Raw genomic sequence first — 19,443 nt, 5'->3', positions numbered from 1 at the left:
AAATAGCAATTTGATTCAAATTCCCTTCAGGATCCCATGTATCTTTGATACTGTAATAATTTTAATTTTCCAGTTTCTGTAATGGTTACCATTCACCTGACTTCTTGAGGAAATTTATAGGCATCATTAGATCTTTTTCAAATATTCTAAAAGTAAAGATTTCTGAATGTTGCTGCTTAGTTGTTTTGCTAAATTAATGAGCATTCTGAACTTCCAAGAACTGATTTGATCTGATTCTAAATTTGTTAAAAACACAGCTAGTAACTATCTCAGTTTTATATGAGCTTTATTTTGTTAGAGTACTGCTTACAGAGTAGAAACTCAATAAATATATTACTTGAATATAACTTATTGTGGAGAGATGTATTAAGTCTGTTTCTTTTCTTATGGCACTGGTAAAATAAATTCACTTAATTCATATAACAACTAATGTAACCCACCAACCCATGCTTCTCAGTCTTTGAACTTCTACTCATTTGTCAGAATAGCCAAATTGGAGTATAATGCAATAGTTTTATTTTTAATAAAGCAATTCAACACAAAAACAAAACAAAATAAAAAACTTAACTCTAGTGTAAACTCATCTGAAACCATCCAGTTATCATTAATGACTGTCCAGTATATAACTACCACACTTGCAAACATTGAATTTTCATCTATTAAAAAAATTATATTTTTAAAATATTGGATGGGAAGAATACTGCTATTTTATAATCATGTAAATAAGTCAGCCACAAATTACTTAACCATTCTGAACCTTAGTTGTTTCAATGTGGAATCGCAACAGTTAGAATACCTGTAATTTATGGAATCATTAAGGTCAAATAATATTGTATAAATAGAAGGTAGTTCTACACTTCAAGTTCTACAAATCAAATTTTGGGTTTTACTTCACCTCGTAAATTGCAATTATTTAATAAATACTCAGCCTCAGTGTTTGGCCATTTATTTCTTTTAAAATACTTACTGGTATAGACAAGTTGAAAACCTTCATCTGTCCCTTCAGAATCAGAATTAAATTCCAGCCAGAGTTGATTTGAAGTACTGCTAAGTGTCAATCCTCTCATAGATGCGCCAGTAAATGCACCTAGTAGATGAGTCGTTTTATCTTTTCCATCATAAATCTGCAAAACGTTTATAATTAAAAATGTAAATGTGCCAATAAAAACCAGTTCAAATCATGTGTTTATGTTTATAAAGAAGAGGAAATTATCAAATTCTTCCCAAATCAGATCACTCATGTTCCCCAAGGACGATTACCTATATTAATCCCTACATATATCAAGCTAAGAAAGTTAGAATCCACATGGATAATTTTAAAATTCCAAGCTCAGTATACCTTAACTTTTGATCTTATTATAAAAATAATGCTTTTTTATGGCAGGCATTTAAAATTGAGAATATCTATGGAAAGGCTGGTTTTCAAGGTTGGTTGGTTCTTTTTCTGCAACTTGCTCAAGGGGATCAAATACCTTTTTTCTTTCTAATAACGTAATTAATATAAAATATACTTGCTTGCTTTGCAATTTCTATAATTTATCCATTTTCTTTAATTTTTAACATGCAAAAATATTAAATGAGTACTAAATGTTTTTAGAAATGTTCTAACAAGGTAAAAATATACAAAACAAAATTGATGAGCTCTCAAAAATTCCTATGTAATTCTCATTCTTCTGAAGTTGTAACTTTTCATTATATTCTAATTTGCTTTTATCAGTGCATTACAGACATCTCTCCAGGTCAATAGATACAGATTCTGCCTTTTGGGAGCTATGCAATATTTCACACAGTGCCACTACCACAACTATCATTCCAATATTAGTAAATTCAGGATTTTTTTGCTACTAAGAGCAATACTGAAATAAACACCTTTTACATATACCTCATTTTTTTTTGATATTTGTATTTTCATAAGAAAATTATCAATATATGGGATTTTGGAGCTAAAATACTCAGGTGTAGCTATACTATTTCCAAAAAGCATATAGAAATTAAGTGGAAGGTTTACCAACATTGCATGTTACCATTATTTTGTCCTTAAGACATGAATTTTCAGTGGAGTACTTATGCCCCACGCCCCCAAGGCAGTGAAAATTGGTTCTTGCTTGTGATGAAGTCTTATATATTACAATGATTAGTAGTGCTACAAAGATCACTCTATATGACCAATTTTACTCCATAATATTTAGCTTCATGGGGTTGAGGGCTCATTAGATGAATGATAATGAATAGAAAAAGTTGAGAAATGCTGCTCAAAGTTACTTACCTCCTGCCTGAAACTGCTTTACTTCTAACCTGGTATTAGTGTAAAAATTATATTGTTGAATTCCTAAACAAGTGACCTTGCCATAGTCCCAGTGTTCCCCCAAAGTGGTATTCATCATGTTCAGAGAGCAGTTAGATGGTACACAAAGGAATTTTCATTATTATTATATACATGTAACTATTATATGAACCTGTATGATAGACTTTTCTTGAGCTAAATTTTTGGGTTTAATTTGATAATCTATATAGAATGTTTTCTGTAATTTATAAATGAAAATTCATGTGTAGTTTTTATATTTTTTATTTTTCAAATTATCTTTATAAGGTATTAGTATTCAATTTATGTTAACTTAATAAAAGAGACTGGGAAATTTTCACTGTATTTCTAATGTCTGTATTATGTAAATAAAGTAATGAGACTTTTAATTAGAGGCTTAAGATTTTTTCAACTCCAGAAACTCTTTGAGTTTTTGTTCATTTAATTACTCCTTATTTATACAGTCTTTTTATTTTCCACCTAGAATGCCTGTAATTTGTATATTAAGTCTCTAAAACGGTATTATATTTCTCCTTTATTTTCTCTTTGCATCTATCTTTCCCTCTGTATTGTAAACAATCCTCCACTGGATCTTCTACATGAAAAAATTAGTTTTTAGCAGTAACTAATCTCTTTTTAGGGTTTCTATTAAAATCTTAAATTTTAGGGATTCCTGGGTGGCTTAGTCCATTGGGTTCCTTCCTTCAGCTCAGGTCATGATCCTAGAATCCTGAGATCAAGTCCTGCATTGAGCTCCTTGCTTTTCCTCTGCCTACTGCTCCCCCTGCTTGCACTCTTTCTCTGGCAAATAAATAAATAAAATTTATTTTTAAAAATGATTTAAAATCTTAAATTTTATTTATTTAGTTTTTAAATCTTAAATTTTAAAATCATTGGTCAAACTCTAGAAAGTCTCTCCTCTCTCTCAGCACTCTAATTGCATTGATTTTTTCAAAAATTTTAAATTTATTTTCAAATTTCTCTTAATGTTCCTACAGTTTGAATTCAATGTATACCACCTGTTCCATGCATTTAATTTGGTCTTTCTTCCCTCCAGTTACTGAATTCTCCTTAAGTATGTATTTATGTACCTTACCTATGTAAAGGATTATACTTCCTTATTATTGATATAAGATTTAAGCGTTATAAAGACTAGGGATAAAATTTTATTTAACATGCTATAAAAATACAGCTTGTGCTCAGGGCCTCTGGTGTCCTCTTCAAACCACATTACCCTACACCTTTTCTGCACAGGAATTTTGAAGTCTCTATTACCAGGACATTCTGCTCTTTCCCTTTGTGACGGAGGGAATCTGCAGCTTCATATGAGCCTCGGGGGCTCCACAAGCTTATTTATTATATTAGCTCAGAGAGGGAGGCAGAAATAGAGGGAGAAAGTTGAAAGCTGAACTCAAGCCAACATGTTCATGGAATTCCTAAAAGAAAACATTTTACTGTCTTCTCCCTTTTACAAGGTCTTTCTGTCAACTAAAAACAACAACAAACAACAACAACAAACAACAAAAAAGTGGGTTGACTGTTTAAAGAGTATCTGAGCACTAGATAGAGGGTTGCATGGACAAATTTCCTAAAATTATATAAGAATTCCTTCCCCCTGGTGGAACTTACCAGACAAATAAGTTTCTGTTTTAGTTATCAGCAAGAAGTTCTTTATCTTCAACAAAGCTGAACCAAATGCTGAGGTTTGTTAGCTCAGGGATTTTATTGTTTGATTACATAAGAATCAACTTTCGGTTTCTTTTTTTTAAGATTTTATTTATTTATTTGTTAGAGAGAGAGAGACAGAGAGCATGAGCACAGGCAGACAGAATGGCAGGCAGAGGCAGAGGGAGAAGCAGGCTCCCCGCCGAGCCCGATGTGGGACTAGATCCCAGGACGCTGGGATCATGACCTGAGCCGAAGGCAGCCGCTTAACCAACTGAGCCACCCAGGCGTCCCCAACTTTCGGTTTCTTAAGAATAGCAGTCACCAGTGGTAATTCAGAGGCAAGTCAACACACTTGCTGGAAAACACACTTTTGTGTCTGTGAGTTTCAAATGTTCAATATTCTTGGAAGCTGCTTTTGAATACATTTATTTTATAACTCTATATATGACATAGTTCATAAATTCTAAGTTTAGAACCATACATTCACAACCAAACCATTTGGCCAGCAGATCCAGTGATCTTATTTGTGGTTAATATTGTCTAGGTAACCCCAAAGAATATTTTCCTTTTTATTTCCCTTACTTTTTGCCAGCATGTAATTTCATTTTTTTTAATGTAATTTCATTCTTAGATTAAATATAAATGCTTATTGGATTCAACTAGTTCTGCTTTTATGCATGAATACACTGTAGGAACTTCATATCTCAAAAATAGCCAAATAAAGGGGCAATATAAATTAAACTAATTGATGTAAATCAGCAAACAGAAACTGATTCTTGAATTCTGTTTTTGGTGTTTTTTTTTTTTTTTTTAAGTCTCTCCTAATGTTTTTCTTAAATGTTCAGTGGTAAGAAAAAAAAAACAAAGTTGAATCATTAGAGAAACCCTCTCTTTACACATGACAATCATTCTTATGTAACGTAATGTTAAAAAATAAACAAAATAATTCAATTCATATTTAGTTCTATGCACTGTATTATGTGCTGGGAATAAAATAAAAAATTAAGACATCATTCATAAGCTGAAGGAAATTTAAAAAATATTGTTTGTCCCAAGAGAGATATTTACATTGTGTCTTTCTACTTTTTAAGTTAGAAGTATCCTTTTTTCTTTTTCAAAAGAAACTATCTTTAAGATATTTTTAAAATAATGATTGAAAGAAAAAGACTGAAAACAGCTAATACATATCTATCTATCTATCTATACACACACACACACACACACACACACATCTTAAGCCCAGCAGAGAGGATCTAATTCAGCACCAAAACTCATTAACTAGTCTATTTAAAAGTCAAAAGGTAGAAAACAAATAACACAGATATACCACTATAATCATAAAAGTAAAATGAAGTGTGATAATTCAACTATGAAATTTTGGAAGTATGTATAGAGTTATTAAATCAAGGTGAAAAGCAAGTATTAATTAGCAAGGTTTTAGAGAAGAGTTTTATACTAATGATCAAGACAATGCTATTTAACTTGTAAATAAAATTCTTCAAATGTATTCAAATACATATGCAAGCATAAAGGCAGTAAGAAATAGCAAAACACTGCAGCCAAAGACAAATTACTTTGGAAGCAAACATGGATGCAAGCATATAAATAAAAAAATAAAATGAACAAAATGTGTATTTCATTTAAAAGTAAATTTTCAGGGGTACTTGGGTGGCTCAGTTTCTCTTTGGCTGGGGTCATGATCTTAGGGTCCTGGGATCCAGCCCAGCCAGCATCAGGCTCCCTGCTCAGCAGGGAGTCTGCTTCTCCTTCTTCCTTTTCCCCGATCCCCCAACTCATGCTCTCTCTCTCTCAAATAGATGAACAAAATATTTTTTAAAATGTAAATTTACAGTACAGAGTGATTATATTGGGTCTTACCATAGAACTTTTAACATCATTACTTTTCATATTTCTGTTCTGATTAAAGTCAGGATTATTAAGCATGCTTTTATTTATTTGGGTCTATTTTTCTCTTTTTCCATTTTTATTTCATTGTTATTATTTTTTTTAATTTATTTATTTGATAGAGAGAGATCACAAGTAGACAGAGAGGCAGGCAGAGAGAGAGAGAGAGGGAAGCAGGCTCCCTGCTGAGCAGAGAGCCCAATGCGGGACTCGATCCCAGGACCCTGAGATCATGACCTGAGCCAAAGGCTACGGCTTAACCCACTGAGCCACCCAGGCGCCCGCATTGTTATTATTTTTGCTATGTCTTAATACCTATTTGTTTTTGAAACATTTACAAATCTAAAAAAGTATAAGATAACTGTATAATACATTTTGTGTGTGTGTGTGTGTGTGTGTGTGTTGAAAGGGAGAGGATTATGGTGTTTCCCATAGAAATATTCTCAGTTACTTAGCACCTAATTTAGATAATGAAGACTCACTTTAATGTCAAATTTAGAATTTCAAGTTGATTTAAGAATTAATATCATTAAAGGCATTGAGGGCTTTTGTAATATTAATGAAGGTCCTCAGTAAGGCTCTAATTTGTCAAATAGTTGCCATTAACCTGGTACTGTCTTAATAGAACAGACTAGACCTCAAATGTTGTCATGTTTCAGTTATCAAATCTTTTATAATGGATCAGGGGGCCTGTAATTAGTTTTGGTGTACAGACCCTCCTATATTTGGAAGGTCAAACCCTTTATAATGAACAGCTTATTAACACTCAAAACTGTGTTTTTATTTTTAATAAATGCATAATTAGAAGGCATATTCTCAGTCATTCCTTTAATGAATTAGCAAGTCAGATTTTGTTTTGTTTTGTTTTGTTTTTTAAATAATTTTTTTAAAGATTTTATTCATTTATTTGACACAGAGAGATCACATGTAGGCAGAGCAGCAGGCAGAGAGAAAAGGGGAAGCGGGCTTCCCGCTAAGCAGAGAGCCGGATGCAGGGTTTGATCCCAGGACCCTGAGACCATGATCTGAGCTGAAGGCAGAGGCCTAACCCTCTGAGCCACTCAGGTGCCCCAGCAAGTCAGATGTTATCTTAACCCAAGAGCAGAAAGTACATAGAAAATAAAATCGAAAGAAATCACACATGTACATATGTATAATCACACAAACCTCCAAATTATTCCCACTCAAGGATATTAGAATTTTCATTTTGGCTGCTTGTTTTATAGGTTGATTTAGAAATTTAAATAAAGTTTTTCTAATAAAGTGAGTCAGATGTCAAAATCTGAATAAAAAATAAACAAGAATAACTTTTACAATGGTTGATCAAAAACGACAATGTTCCCAACCTTATGCTCTCTCCAAAATAAAATGAAACAGAGCAGAGAACTTTTGTTCATATTAAAATATTTATGTCTTCAAAATAGCCCTATAAGGTGTATGCAATTATAAGAGCTAATATATTTTAGTTAAGGAGTTTAGGACACAATGAAGAGCACGCTTTTCAGGAGGTTAGCTTTGCAATTATATAACAGATTTGAAGTCCCAATTCTACCTCTCAAGCTGGATGGCCTGTCAAAAATCATTCACTTCTGTTATCCTCAGTATGGGAAAGAATGAAGGGGTTTATGAGATCTAATATAGCATTCTTGACAAATAAATATTTACAGAGTGCTTTTGGAGGAAGAGAGAACAAAGGATTACCAGTGAACAAGCAAAGTTGGTAGATAAGTATGGTGGACATCTGAGATCTCTGGTTTGCTAGAAAATGTCTAATAACCAGCTCCCAGACAAATAGAATTGGTGAATGTATATACCCAATCATACTTAAAAAATAACTTTTATTAATATAAAGAGAGGTAGACTTAGGGGCGCTTGGGTGACTCAGTGGGTTAAAGCCTCTGCCTTCAGCTCAGGTCATGGTCTCATGGTCCTGGGATCGAGCCCCACATTGGGCTCTCTGCTCAGCAGGGAGCTTGCTTCCTGCCTGCCTCTCTGCCTACTTGTGATCTCTCTGTCAAATAAATAAATAAAATATTTTAAAAAAAAGAGAGAGGTAGACAAACTTTTTCTAAAAAAGAATAGACAGAAGATATTTATAGTCTTTGGGAGATAATATCTCTGTCATAACTACTCAATACTGTCATTATAGCACAAAAACAGGGACAGATAATATGTAAATGAATGAACATGGTTTTCTCCCAGTAAAATTTTATTTATAGACATGGCCATCAAGACCAATGTGGCCCATAGACTATCTGGGAATCCCTGATTAAAGGGATATGTAGCATGCAAGTTACAAATAGCAAAAATAAATAAATAAATAAATAAATAAATAAAACCTGTATATATATTCACTGCTCCAAATTCCATAGAGGTAATTGATTTTCACAGAATACTTTTTTTTGGCCAAATTTTGTATCTACATCTTATATAATAATGTCTATGTTTAACAACAAGTTCACAAAATTACTGAAAATTTAGCAATAGGTTCTCACAAGTAGTATTCCCAAACACTTGCACATAGGTTACAAAAATAAGCTTGAAAATAATATGTCTTGAAAAACAACAACATTTTAATAACTTTCTTATCATACTGCTAAAAGAATGTCATTAGTTATTAATCCAGTCCTTTAACTATTTAGTTTTGCATAACTATGATAATTCTTTCAGACTCTCAAAACCAATATTAAGTTATTTAACTGACTCTTCTCCATAATCATCCATCCTGTCTACATTTTGCATTAGACATAAATCTTTAAACTACACAATACTGAGTGTGGTAAAAAGATAGCCTTGAATTTTTTCTCTGCTACATTCCCTTATCTAAACATAATGCTCAGTCTTTTTCTGAAAATAAAAACAAACATTACAACAACAAAACAGAGATAGTATTTCTGATTGCTATTCAGCTTTTATCTTCCCTGGCTGACAATGGCAATTACTCATTGGTGATTGTTTAGAGTATACATATAATAAACACCTCCTATAAATGTTAATTGAAAGAATTAATTAAATTACATATTTTGAGTGAGGGTTGGAGAAGTTCAGTATTCTTTTTTTTTTTAAGATTTTATTTATTTATTTGACAGACAGAGATCACAGGTAGGCAGAGAGGCAGGCAGAGAGAGAGGAGGAAGCAGGCTCCCCACTGAGCAGAGAGCCCAATGTGGGGCTCGATCCCAGGACCCTGAGATCATGACCTGAGCAGAAGGCAGAGGCTAAACCCACTGAGCCACCCAGGCACCCCAGAAGTTCAGTATTCTTGCCCATTAAAAGGAACAAAACCAAGGAAGGATATATTCATAATTCCCAAAACTGGTATCTATCAGATAATCCGGAGAGCTTTATAAAAATCCAAAATTCCAGGTACAGACCAACTAAAACAGTTTTCCCCAGATCTACTAAATCAGGAAAATCTGGTAGTGGTACCAGGAATAAACTACCTAGAGGAGTCATATGATCAGCTATATTTGATATAAACTTTATTAGTATGGCTGTATGTAAGTAAGGTAATTTATGGAAAGAGGAGGGAAGGAGAAAGAGTGGGCGGATGACTAAGTGAGCATCAGCCTGGATGGCGCACTCTCAGGAGAATGTGTGTGTGTGTGTGTGTGTGTGTGTGTGTAAGTATAGTTTAAGTTGATACACACACATGCTTTTATTATTATTATTGCTGCTTTAGTCAGAATCCAATACAGCGATATTATAAAGTAAATGCATCCAGAAGAAAAAAAGCCTTGTCTAGACCTTACACTCATATAGAGTTTATAAGAGAATATCATCCCAAAGAACATAGCCAATCCTACCGTATCAAGAAAAGCAATGCTTTTCTCCGAGTCAAGGGACAAAGGGTTCTATAATGGGCTATTTGTTCTACTTATTTTTTTTCTTTTCTTTTCTTTTTACAGATTTTATTTATTTATTTAAGAGGGAGAATGTGAGCGAGAGAACAGAAGTAGAGCAGCAGAGGGAGAGGGAGAAGCAGGCCCCCCACTGATCAGGGAGCCTGATGCAGCGCCATTCCAGGGTCCTGGGATCATGACCAGAACCCAAGGCAGCTGCTTAACTGACAGAGCCACCCAGATGCCCCAGTTTTACTAATTTCTTCTGATTTCCTGGTCTGAATGGACAAAGAGCTGACTGCACTAGGTGTAATGTTGGAAAATGCTGGGATGGGAGTGGGTTCTCATAGACTGGTTTGCAGTGGGGGAAATCACCCTATATCATGAAAGGACTCTGGACTCCTTAGTCTTTGAAAATTAATCATCTGTCCTTTGGAGGGAGCATCTGTCTGCTTCATGCCTAACTGTGCCTGTAACAGTAGGTACTTCTGAACTAGTTGTCCATGGAATTAATGGGAAGGATAAGACAACATTTAATCATTTACATCTTAAACTGATGGAGAGACCATGAAGACCACAGAGTTGGAGTTTAAAGCCCATTCCCAATGGTCTCTATACAGTGGCTTGCTGAAGTTATTTTGAAATAATAATTCAGAATAAAACCAAGGCAAGATTATCAGCCAAGATTATCAGCAGGGGCTGTTTCTACAGTAATATTTAGTATATATAATCTTTTCAACTTGGGGAAACATATCTTTATTCTAGAAAAGTTACAGAAATCTTTGCTGGGGATATAAATTTTCATGAAAGAAAAATCCTTATTTATTTAAAAATCTTTATTTAAAGGGCCTTGAATTGCATTTTTCTGCCTTCTTTTGTTTGTCACCATCACATGCACCCACGATGTCACTTTTTACGTGTTTGTCACCATCACATGCACCCATGATGTCTCAACCATCCTCAGGTAACACAGGTAACAAGCGCATGTTACCTTATTCCAAGGAAGCAGCAGATTAGACAGAAATTATTCTGAGGAACACATTCAGGTTATTCTTTATAAAGTCATCACCTGTGATCCTAAGTGAATTTTCCAATTAATAGCTATAATTCAGTATGGAGAAGTAATGGATATCTTTCAAGCATCACAGAGAATGATATTTTAAAGAAAGAAATATTTTAGGAAGAATAGTAGTAGGCCTGGGGAAGCACTTTTTAACTGTTAACTTATAACCTATGTTTATTATAGTTGCTTATGAGATACAGGTTAGTGGCTAGCCTTATACATCTGATCTATGTCTTGATATATTTTTCCTCATCCTTAGCCTGAGGAAAACATAAGCACTGCCTCACTTCGAGGTTTAGGCATCCCATTAATCTCAAAGCTGACTCTAATTCAGCAAATAAAGCTTATGTTAACAAGAAAATCCAAACAGTGAACTGGAGATTGAAGAGATTATAAAGTGAATCTCTGTTGCTTATTGGGGAAAAGAACAAAAAATAAGAATGATCCTAAATTAATAGTAAAATTGTATATATCTAAGGAAATTTCCCGTGTCTATACAAATCTTACAAGCACACAGTTCTGTCTATATTAGAGAACCATCAATTATCATCAAAATTATATTTTTTTAAGAAAATTTTTTAACATCACTGCTAAACAATGATCCCCTACCCCTGCCAACCTGAGATGTCACATTTTTTTTTTAAAGATTTCTGAAAACAGAATTATATTGGATTTCTTACCAGGAAGGAAATCTTGACAATTAGGAAAAATTTATGCAATCATTTTAAAAATATTAAAAGTGATTTTTATAGAAGTGTTTATTTTTATTCTACTTCTTCATATAAATTATATTTACTGGGGCACCTGGGTGGCTCAGTGGGTTAAAGCCTCTGCCTTCGGCTCAGGTCATGGTCCCAGTGTCCTGGGATCGAGCCCCCCATCAGGCTCTGTGCTCTGCAGGGAGCCTGCTTCCTCCTCTCTCTCTATCTGTCTGCCTCTCTGCCTACTTGTGATCTCTGTCTGTCAAATAAATAAATAAAATCTTTAAAATAAATAAATAAATAAATAAATTATATTTACTAAAACACTTACTTGGCAAAATATTAATCAGCAAGTGTGGGAAATATTGTATCTTTTAAAATTGTATCTTTAAAAAAATAGGACCTTTGCCTATTTCAACTTTTTAGAATAAATTTGTAAATTTTACACTAAATATTTATTATCATTATTAATATTTTTAAAGATTTATTTATTTATTTTAGAAAGAGGGAGCACTAGTGGGAGTAGGCAGATGGAGAGGGAGAAAGAATCCCAAGCAGACTACGTGCTGAGCGTGATGCCAGATGTAGGGCTGGATCACTACCTGACCCCAAAACAAGAGTCAGATGCTTAACCAACTGTGCCACCCAGGCAGCCCACTAAATGTTTACTATTAATAAAATATATTTTGCTTATATAACTTATAGATAGGAAGTCATTAGTTTTATGCCTTTATAAAATATAAATTTTTTGTAATCATAAATGCAAAAATAATCCATGTATCAACAGAGATGACCAAGTAACTTAAAAGATATCAAAACAAAAATAAACCATCACTCTATTTCTTAAAGAAATAACCATTCCTATGTTAATTATGTTTTATATATATGACTTGGCATTATTGAAACATTAAAATTTATGTATCATAAAATAAAAATATCTGTATTATAAATAAGCATTGGTGACAAAACATTTATCTCAATGGAAATGATAATAGGAAAATGGGAAATAATGTATGATTGAAATCTATGAATGGCAGAATCAACTTATGGTTGATCACACATATATATGCATATATATGTATTAATATATAGTTACTAAAAATTATCAAAATACAAGAGTTTCTGAGTTCACCTACCTTAAGAACGTCTCCTTGTGCTAAATGAAATGTTCTGGCTGAAATATTTATTCCCTTTCCTGCTTGAACCTGAATACTATAAATGCATTCATGGTTGTTTTCATAGTTGAGTGGATAATTTGGAGAAAGCAAAATTCCTTCATTATTTGTTGCAGATGCACCACATTCAGCTGCAGGTAAAACAGAATATTGAAGCACAGTTTAATAGAAAGTATTATGATTTTCAAGTAATGTAATGTATGGAAGTGTTAATGCATTTTATTTTAATTAGAACCTAACAGGAAAATAATGTACAAAATGGCTGTGTACTGTAGATGATTCCTTCCCTCTCAAATAATATATGGGAAGAAGGAACAACTGTCCATGGACAGGACATTTGTACGCAAGTGGAAATATAAAATAGTTTTAGTATTTCACTCCTGCTCCAGGATGAAAAGGTAGCATGAAAAAAGGATGAGAACAAAATATTTTCAGGACATATTTTAAGTTTGTATATTTCTGGTTAATTGATTACCTTTAAATTTACAATTTATTTCTTTTAAAATACATAAAAAAAGATAGATCAATTTTATTTTAGAATGATTTTTATCTGACCTTTTTATTTTTACCTTTTCTTGAATTTGACCCCTTTTCCTCCAATAGTCAGCATTCTCCTGACCCAAGAACTTCAGGAACAAAAAGGGAAATAAATACTATATTGTCTTTCAAAACTGATATAATGGGTATAAGCCATTAACCAATAATTGTAACAAACTGGACACTTTCGGAAAATGGATCACCTTTCCCATTTCAAAATATAAAACAGATTAAGTCAGTCTCATAATCAGTAAATTGTACTGCTAACTCTCCTGGATTAACTTTGCAAAATTTGAGGACATGTCTAACTACATAAATTGGGAATTTCTCCTATTTTAAAAAATTTAATTTTAATTTAATACTTTGAAAAGCATGTAGCAATATTACAAAATCAAACAAGTCCTTATAAGTTCCCAAACATATTCCTTATGTCTCAGAAATTCAATGAATTCAGTTTTCTATCAGATCTAATAACTTGTCTCATTTTACCAAACCATAGGCCAGGGAGAGTTATTTTTTCAAAGGCTTAACTTATCAAGAAAATAAAGCAAGTCATTATGTTCCAGAAAAGATTCTTAAAATAATGATTCATGAGAATAATCATAGGAAGTATATAATGAAGTAAAATATAATGAATTGTTTTAACTTTTAAATACAATGTTTAATGCTTAAACATTTACAAAAATAACGCAAAAGAAGAAAGCCTAATGAGAAAATGAAAATGATCGAAATGAAACAGTCAGTATAATGACAATGTAGTGTGAAATAGTAATAAAAACCAATGATGTGTTTTTAACAATCAACCAGTCACATGAACTGCCACACAACTGAGCTCCTCCAAGTTCTTTTAAAGGAAAAGGAAAGCAAAAAACAAAACAAACAAAAACCCTCAAAAACTCCCAATATCAATTTAAGTTTTCATTTTTATGTAACTTTTAAGCATGTTTGAACATAAAATAAGTTCTTGTACTTATAGCCTTACACAATTATAATACCAAAACATGTTTACAAAATATAAGAATACAACTACACAAACAGTAACATTTAAAATAGCAACATGTATCTAATGTGGCATAAGATTTCATTTTCCTGAAATTAAATTGCTCTTGGCAATGTGGATGAGGAGCCAGCTGCTGGCATACAGGCTTTTGGAGTTTGTTATGCCTTTATTTTTTTTTAAGATAGATAGATAGATTGATTGATTGATTGATTTGACAGAGAGAGAGAGAGAGATCACAAGTAGTCGGAGAGGCAGGCGGGGGCGGGGGGGGGGGGAAGCAGGCTCCCTGCTGTGCAGAGAGCCTGATGTGGGGCTCGATCCCAGGACCCTGGGATCATGACCTGAGCCGAAGGCAGAGGCTTAACCCACTGAGCCACCCAGGTATCCTGTTATGTCTTTAAATATACTATGCTGCATGATTCCATTCTCCCTTATCTCATCCCTCTCTAAACTTTCATCTGCATGGTAGAGTATGATAACACGTATTCTTCGCTTAGTGCAAATGAATAATTTCTATTTTAAATCTGTCTCATTGCCTTCTTACTAGTTTATTAGAATCTAGGTATACTTCTGGGGAATAAGGAAAAATGTAACAGAAAACACGGATGATGCAGAATACACATGTATTTTTATCAGTCAGATTATTTATTAGAGAATACACACAGTTTTAACATTATAGAATCAGGGAGTTCTGAGAATACATCCTTGGATGCCAGCTTGCAACACCGATACACTGATTAGGAGCCCAGGCTTTAATAAGATGCAGAGATTTAGTTTTCAAAATTAAGGGATTTAGTTTTCAAAATTAAGCTCTATATTCTACCTTATATGGGTTTGGCAAGTTATTTATTTTCTCTAAGCCTCAATATTGTCATTATTGCCATGCAAATAATAACACCCTCCTCAGAAGGAAGCTTTATTTGTATGTGTGAGTTGATAACATATGTAGAAAATACAAACAGAGCATTTAGCATGGTGCTGGAGTACAATGAGAGCTCGAAAATTAAAGCTATCATTATGAATATTTAAGTGTTAATGCTCATGGTAGTACTATGTGCCACATACAGAAAAAGAGTTTCAGGATACTTACATTGTCCCCAGTGTGACTACCTAAGTGTAGAAAGACATTTATGTATGTAAAAAAGCCAGGAGATTTTTCATTATTTTGGAGAATCACTTATAATACTAAAATCATTTTAGCAGCTTGTATAAACTGAACAAAACAAAACAAAAATGCTCCCCCCAAAAAACAAAGCAATAAATTACATCATTACTCATGAAAATACACTAGTAATTTATTATTAAATTCTCAACATTTAAATAGATGGTGTCTTCTACCATAAATATTTTTGGGTCTATATTGTATAATTTAATGGAAATTTGCTTTTATATGAAAAATAACCTGCTTCTGTTATATTTTAGTATTTCAGTTGGTTTAAATGCCTATAAATGTGTTTCTGGTTGGTGAAATAAAATCAGGACTCAAACTAGAATGGAAGAATTAAGGGAGAAAATTTGGATTAAGTTAGTACCTTTTTCACTTAATCATGACCATTGTATTTGCTCAGAGCAAAATGAAAACACACTGTCCCTTGTTGAAAATGTACTGAGCATTTCAAGAGACCAATAAAGCATTTAATCAAGCATGGGACCCATCTTCGCATGGAGCCCTGTGTGACTACATGGCCTTCGCACCCATGAAGCCAATTCTGTATTTTTTCCTCACAACAGCTCTGCAAGGTAAAACTTACTTTCCCTAATTTTATAGATGAAGACTCTAAAGTGAGCTTTCTTGCTAAAATCAACCAGTGTGTTTCAGAGCTTGGATTAACACTGGCATTTACAACTGTCCGTGGGATTAAAATTATAAATATATAATTTCTCTTTCAGATCAAAATACTTCTTTATTATGACAGGAGGCATTATTTTTTTTTTAAAGATTTTATTTATTTATTTGTCAGAGAGAGAGAGATCACAAGTAGGCAGAGAGGCAGGCAGAGACAGAGGGAGAAGCAGGCTCCCTGCCGAGCAAGGAACCCGATATGGGACTCGATCCCAACACGCTGGGACCATGACCCGAGCCGAAGGCAGCCGCTTAACCAACTGAGCCACGCAGGTGTCCCGACAGGAGGCATTATTAATAATTAAATTAATGGATGCAGATTGAGACTATCCTAGATAAACTGGTATGCGAGGGCACTTTTTCTTTATTCTTTAACAGTTGTATACACTAGTCTATTAAAATCTAAGAGGATTATTTTATGTGTACTGGTGTGTGTCCTGGAGGAAGGACGATTTCACCCCACTTATAAGTTATTAGAAATAATTATTAATGTTCAGAATGTGTCATTCCAAGGGAAGATCTTGAAATGTAAAAAATGAGCATCAGTTCAGAATGTTCCTCTTATATATACACAGGAAAATGAACAAATCTTTTTTTTTTTTTTTTCAGTAAGAGTCTTAATAAAGAATAAAGAGGAATGAGTTAAGGAGGAACTGATTTCACCACAATACTAAACTCCAGGAGCTAGGTGATTAATAAAAAGTTATTTTTATATGTAATCTCATCTTCGATTTTATCTTTGAATTTCAAATATACCCCAAGCTGGCTTACAAGTACCTAATGTAGGATGAACTTTTGATCTGTACAAGCTTTCTTCCTATACTACAGCTACAGCCCTCTTGCTTGACAACTGGAATTAAGTGGGGTCTAATGTTGAAATTAACAACAAACTTTACACAGTTTGACCATATGCCCAAGTCCAACAATGCGCCTGTTTCTATCACTATTGTATAATAAGCTGACACAATATTTTCCAAATGTAGTTCTGATCTTCTAGTATGTGCCTCAAATATACTCATGATCAGCAAGTCAAAGTCCACAGTATGTCATGCAAGGCCATTTATACCATGAATCCAGTCTTCCTTTCTAGCTATTTCCCACCTTTCTTTCCCATGCACCTTGCAGTTCAGCTCTCCTGAACTACTGTCCCTTTGCCCTGGTGTCATATTCAGCCTTTTTAAGTGTTGCTATTTTCTCCACATGTAAGCACCAGCTCCAGTTCCAGCGGATGTGACTTCATGACCCAAACAAAGAAGCAAATGACTTGCTATGGAATTATACTGTTATGGTTCCTCCCAACATCATGTGGCTGTGATTATGAAATAAATAAAATAATGTCACACTGAAGAATCAGGGATAATTCTCACAAGTAATAGTCATGGCTATAATGTTCATGAATGTCCAGGAAAAAAAAAAAAGTAACTGCATTTTCATTGTACAGGGCATGAATATCACAGCAAGTTTTCACAAAACATACTAAAAATGAGAAGATATATAAGTATCGGTAAACTATGCTTGAACGTTATTAAGGTATGTTAAAATCACCTGAGGGGATAAAAACTAGCAGCAGAACAGCTAGCCCTAAGAGAGAAGAATGATGGTTAGTTGATTCTGGCAAGATAAGTTTATATAAAGAAACATCAGCTACATGGGAAAGAGCTGTTTGAGTAAAGGAAGTCCTAGAAATCCGAGTCAGTTGAAAAACTGTCATGATCACCTAGCCATAGTGACATTTATGGCAAGTATGCAGCTGTCACTGAACAAACACAGATCTGTGACTCACTACATCAGGGCAATGCCAGGGTTTTCAGGCGGGTGCTGTAACAAATTGCATATATGATGTAGCATATATAGGAGAAACATTTATCTTAATAAAAATAAAGCTACAGAGTCATTTTAATATAAACAATATTTTTGCTTAACTGGGTACCTTGGTAGAGAATGCACAGCAGGATATTAAAGTTGCCAGAGGCAAATAAGAGTATGCTCTGATTTGGAAAAAGCACAAACTGATTCAATTAACAAATATTTATTAAATCCTTAGTATGTTACTGGGCATGAGAGGTACAGTGTTGAAATCCTCAGAGAATGTACTTTATGACAGAAAAGGCAGATGTTTACTATATAGTCATTCAAATAAGCAAATAATATGTGAAAACACATAATGGGGAGACCTGACTTGTTCTGAATTAAAGTCAAGACTTCTCTTAAGGACTGAAATTAGTAAATTAAAGGCAATAGGATAAGGCAGGTTGGTGGAAAGAATATTTCAGACAGAAAAAAACATTTCTGAAAATATTATGGGGGTGAGGGGTTGTGACATGTTCTGGGAACTGGTATGGGAGAGGTTTTATTTGTGCAAGTTTGAGCTGGAGGGAGGTCCCTCAGGATGAGAGTTTCTTTCGTTGTTTATCTGTTATGATAGGGGAAAAAAATGTTTTTCTTAGATATGTATGAAAGGGGATGTCACTAGATGTGAACTGCTTGTTGTTCTTGTGGGGGAATAGCTTTGTTTTTAAGCCTTAGAAAGCCAGTTGAAGAAGAAGAAGAATAGAGAAGTAGATTGAATGAGACTTGTTCATAAAATATTTGAGATTTGGGGTTAGAAAACTATTGCTTCATAGTTCAAGGGTTGCGATGGTTTCTTGAAGTATGGGAAACACACTTTTTTTCCTACCGTAACATAAGCCCAGTGCCTTGTTTCCTTCATGGTTTGGTCTAGAATAAATTTTATGTTCTTGATAACTGATGTCATTAATTTCTAAAGCCAAGTTTGTTCATATGACCTTCCTGCAAAATAACCAAAGTTAAGATATTAATAGGTGGTAATGTTTCCTCTCTCTAATTTGAACTGGGAGGTTATCTTTTAATCATAGGAATTCACAACATAAAAATATTATATAATTTAGCAGCATATTAGGGAAATATTTTTGGAAAATAGGCATTTAATACCTCTTATCAAATATAAATATTTGTTGTGTAATCTCCAACCCAAATACCATATGTTATGACACCTTTATTTTGTGAAAAACAAATCCTAGTCATATAAATATTTTTATTTAAACATAGAGATTAAGAAATCGATGCAAGTTACCCATATGAAACTCTTTGCTGAGCTGAAAATAATATGTTGATAAATGTAGCCTTCCTTGGATTGGAGTAGAAGAGATATGTGTACTGGAATCTGGTGATAAGAGTACTGTTACAGTGAGGAATTCACTAGAGCAGGGATATCCATTGAATTTCAATTTTTTCTTACTTACTGAAAAACAGGCCAGCCCATGCATCATTAATCTCCATTACTAGGGTAAGAAAACTGGTAGCATCAATGGTGTGTGTATAGCCACGTATTTTCAGATAAACTGGTAAAATGCTTTTCAGTAATTTGGCTAGGAAATTTGACAAAT

At 33.6% G+C, this 19,443-nt stretch overlaps 1 protein-coding gene across 5 annotated transcripts in view; it reads right to left on the bottom strand.

The window, feature by feature from the left end:
• The window catches only part of CSMD3 (CUB and Sushi multiple domains 3), a 1,255,873-nt gene that overhangs the window by 329,283 nt on the left and 907,147 nt on the right, over window positions 1-19,443 (bottom strand). For all 5 annotated transcript variants that reach the window (XM_047727675.1, XM_047727671.1, XM_047727673.1 and 2 more), the window contains 2 exons: window positions 12,618-12,787; window positions 968-1,124 (listed from right to left, as the gene is read on the bottom strand). In XM_047727675.1, the coding sequence (XP_047583631.1) occupies window positions 968-1,124; window positions 12,618-12,787 (327 nt within the window). The remainder of the gene's footprint in view (window positions 1-967; window positions 1,125-12,617; window positions 12,788-19,443) is intronic.

This window comes from Lutra lutra, chromosome 4 (assembly GCF_902655055.1).
Source record: "Lutra lutra chromosome 4, mLutLut1.2, whole genome shotgun sequence".
NCBI lineage: Eukaryota > Metazoa > Chordata > Mammalia > Carnivora > Mustelidae > Lutra > Lutra lutra.
This window is presented reverse-complemented; position numbering and strand designations above follow the sequence as displayed.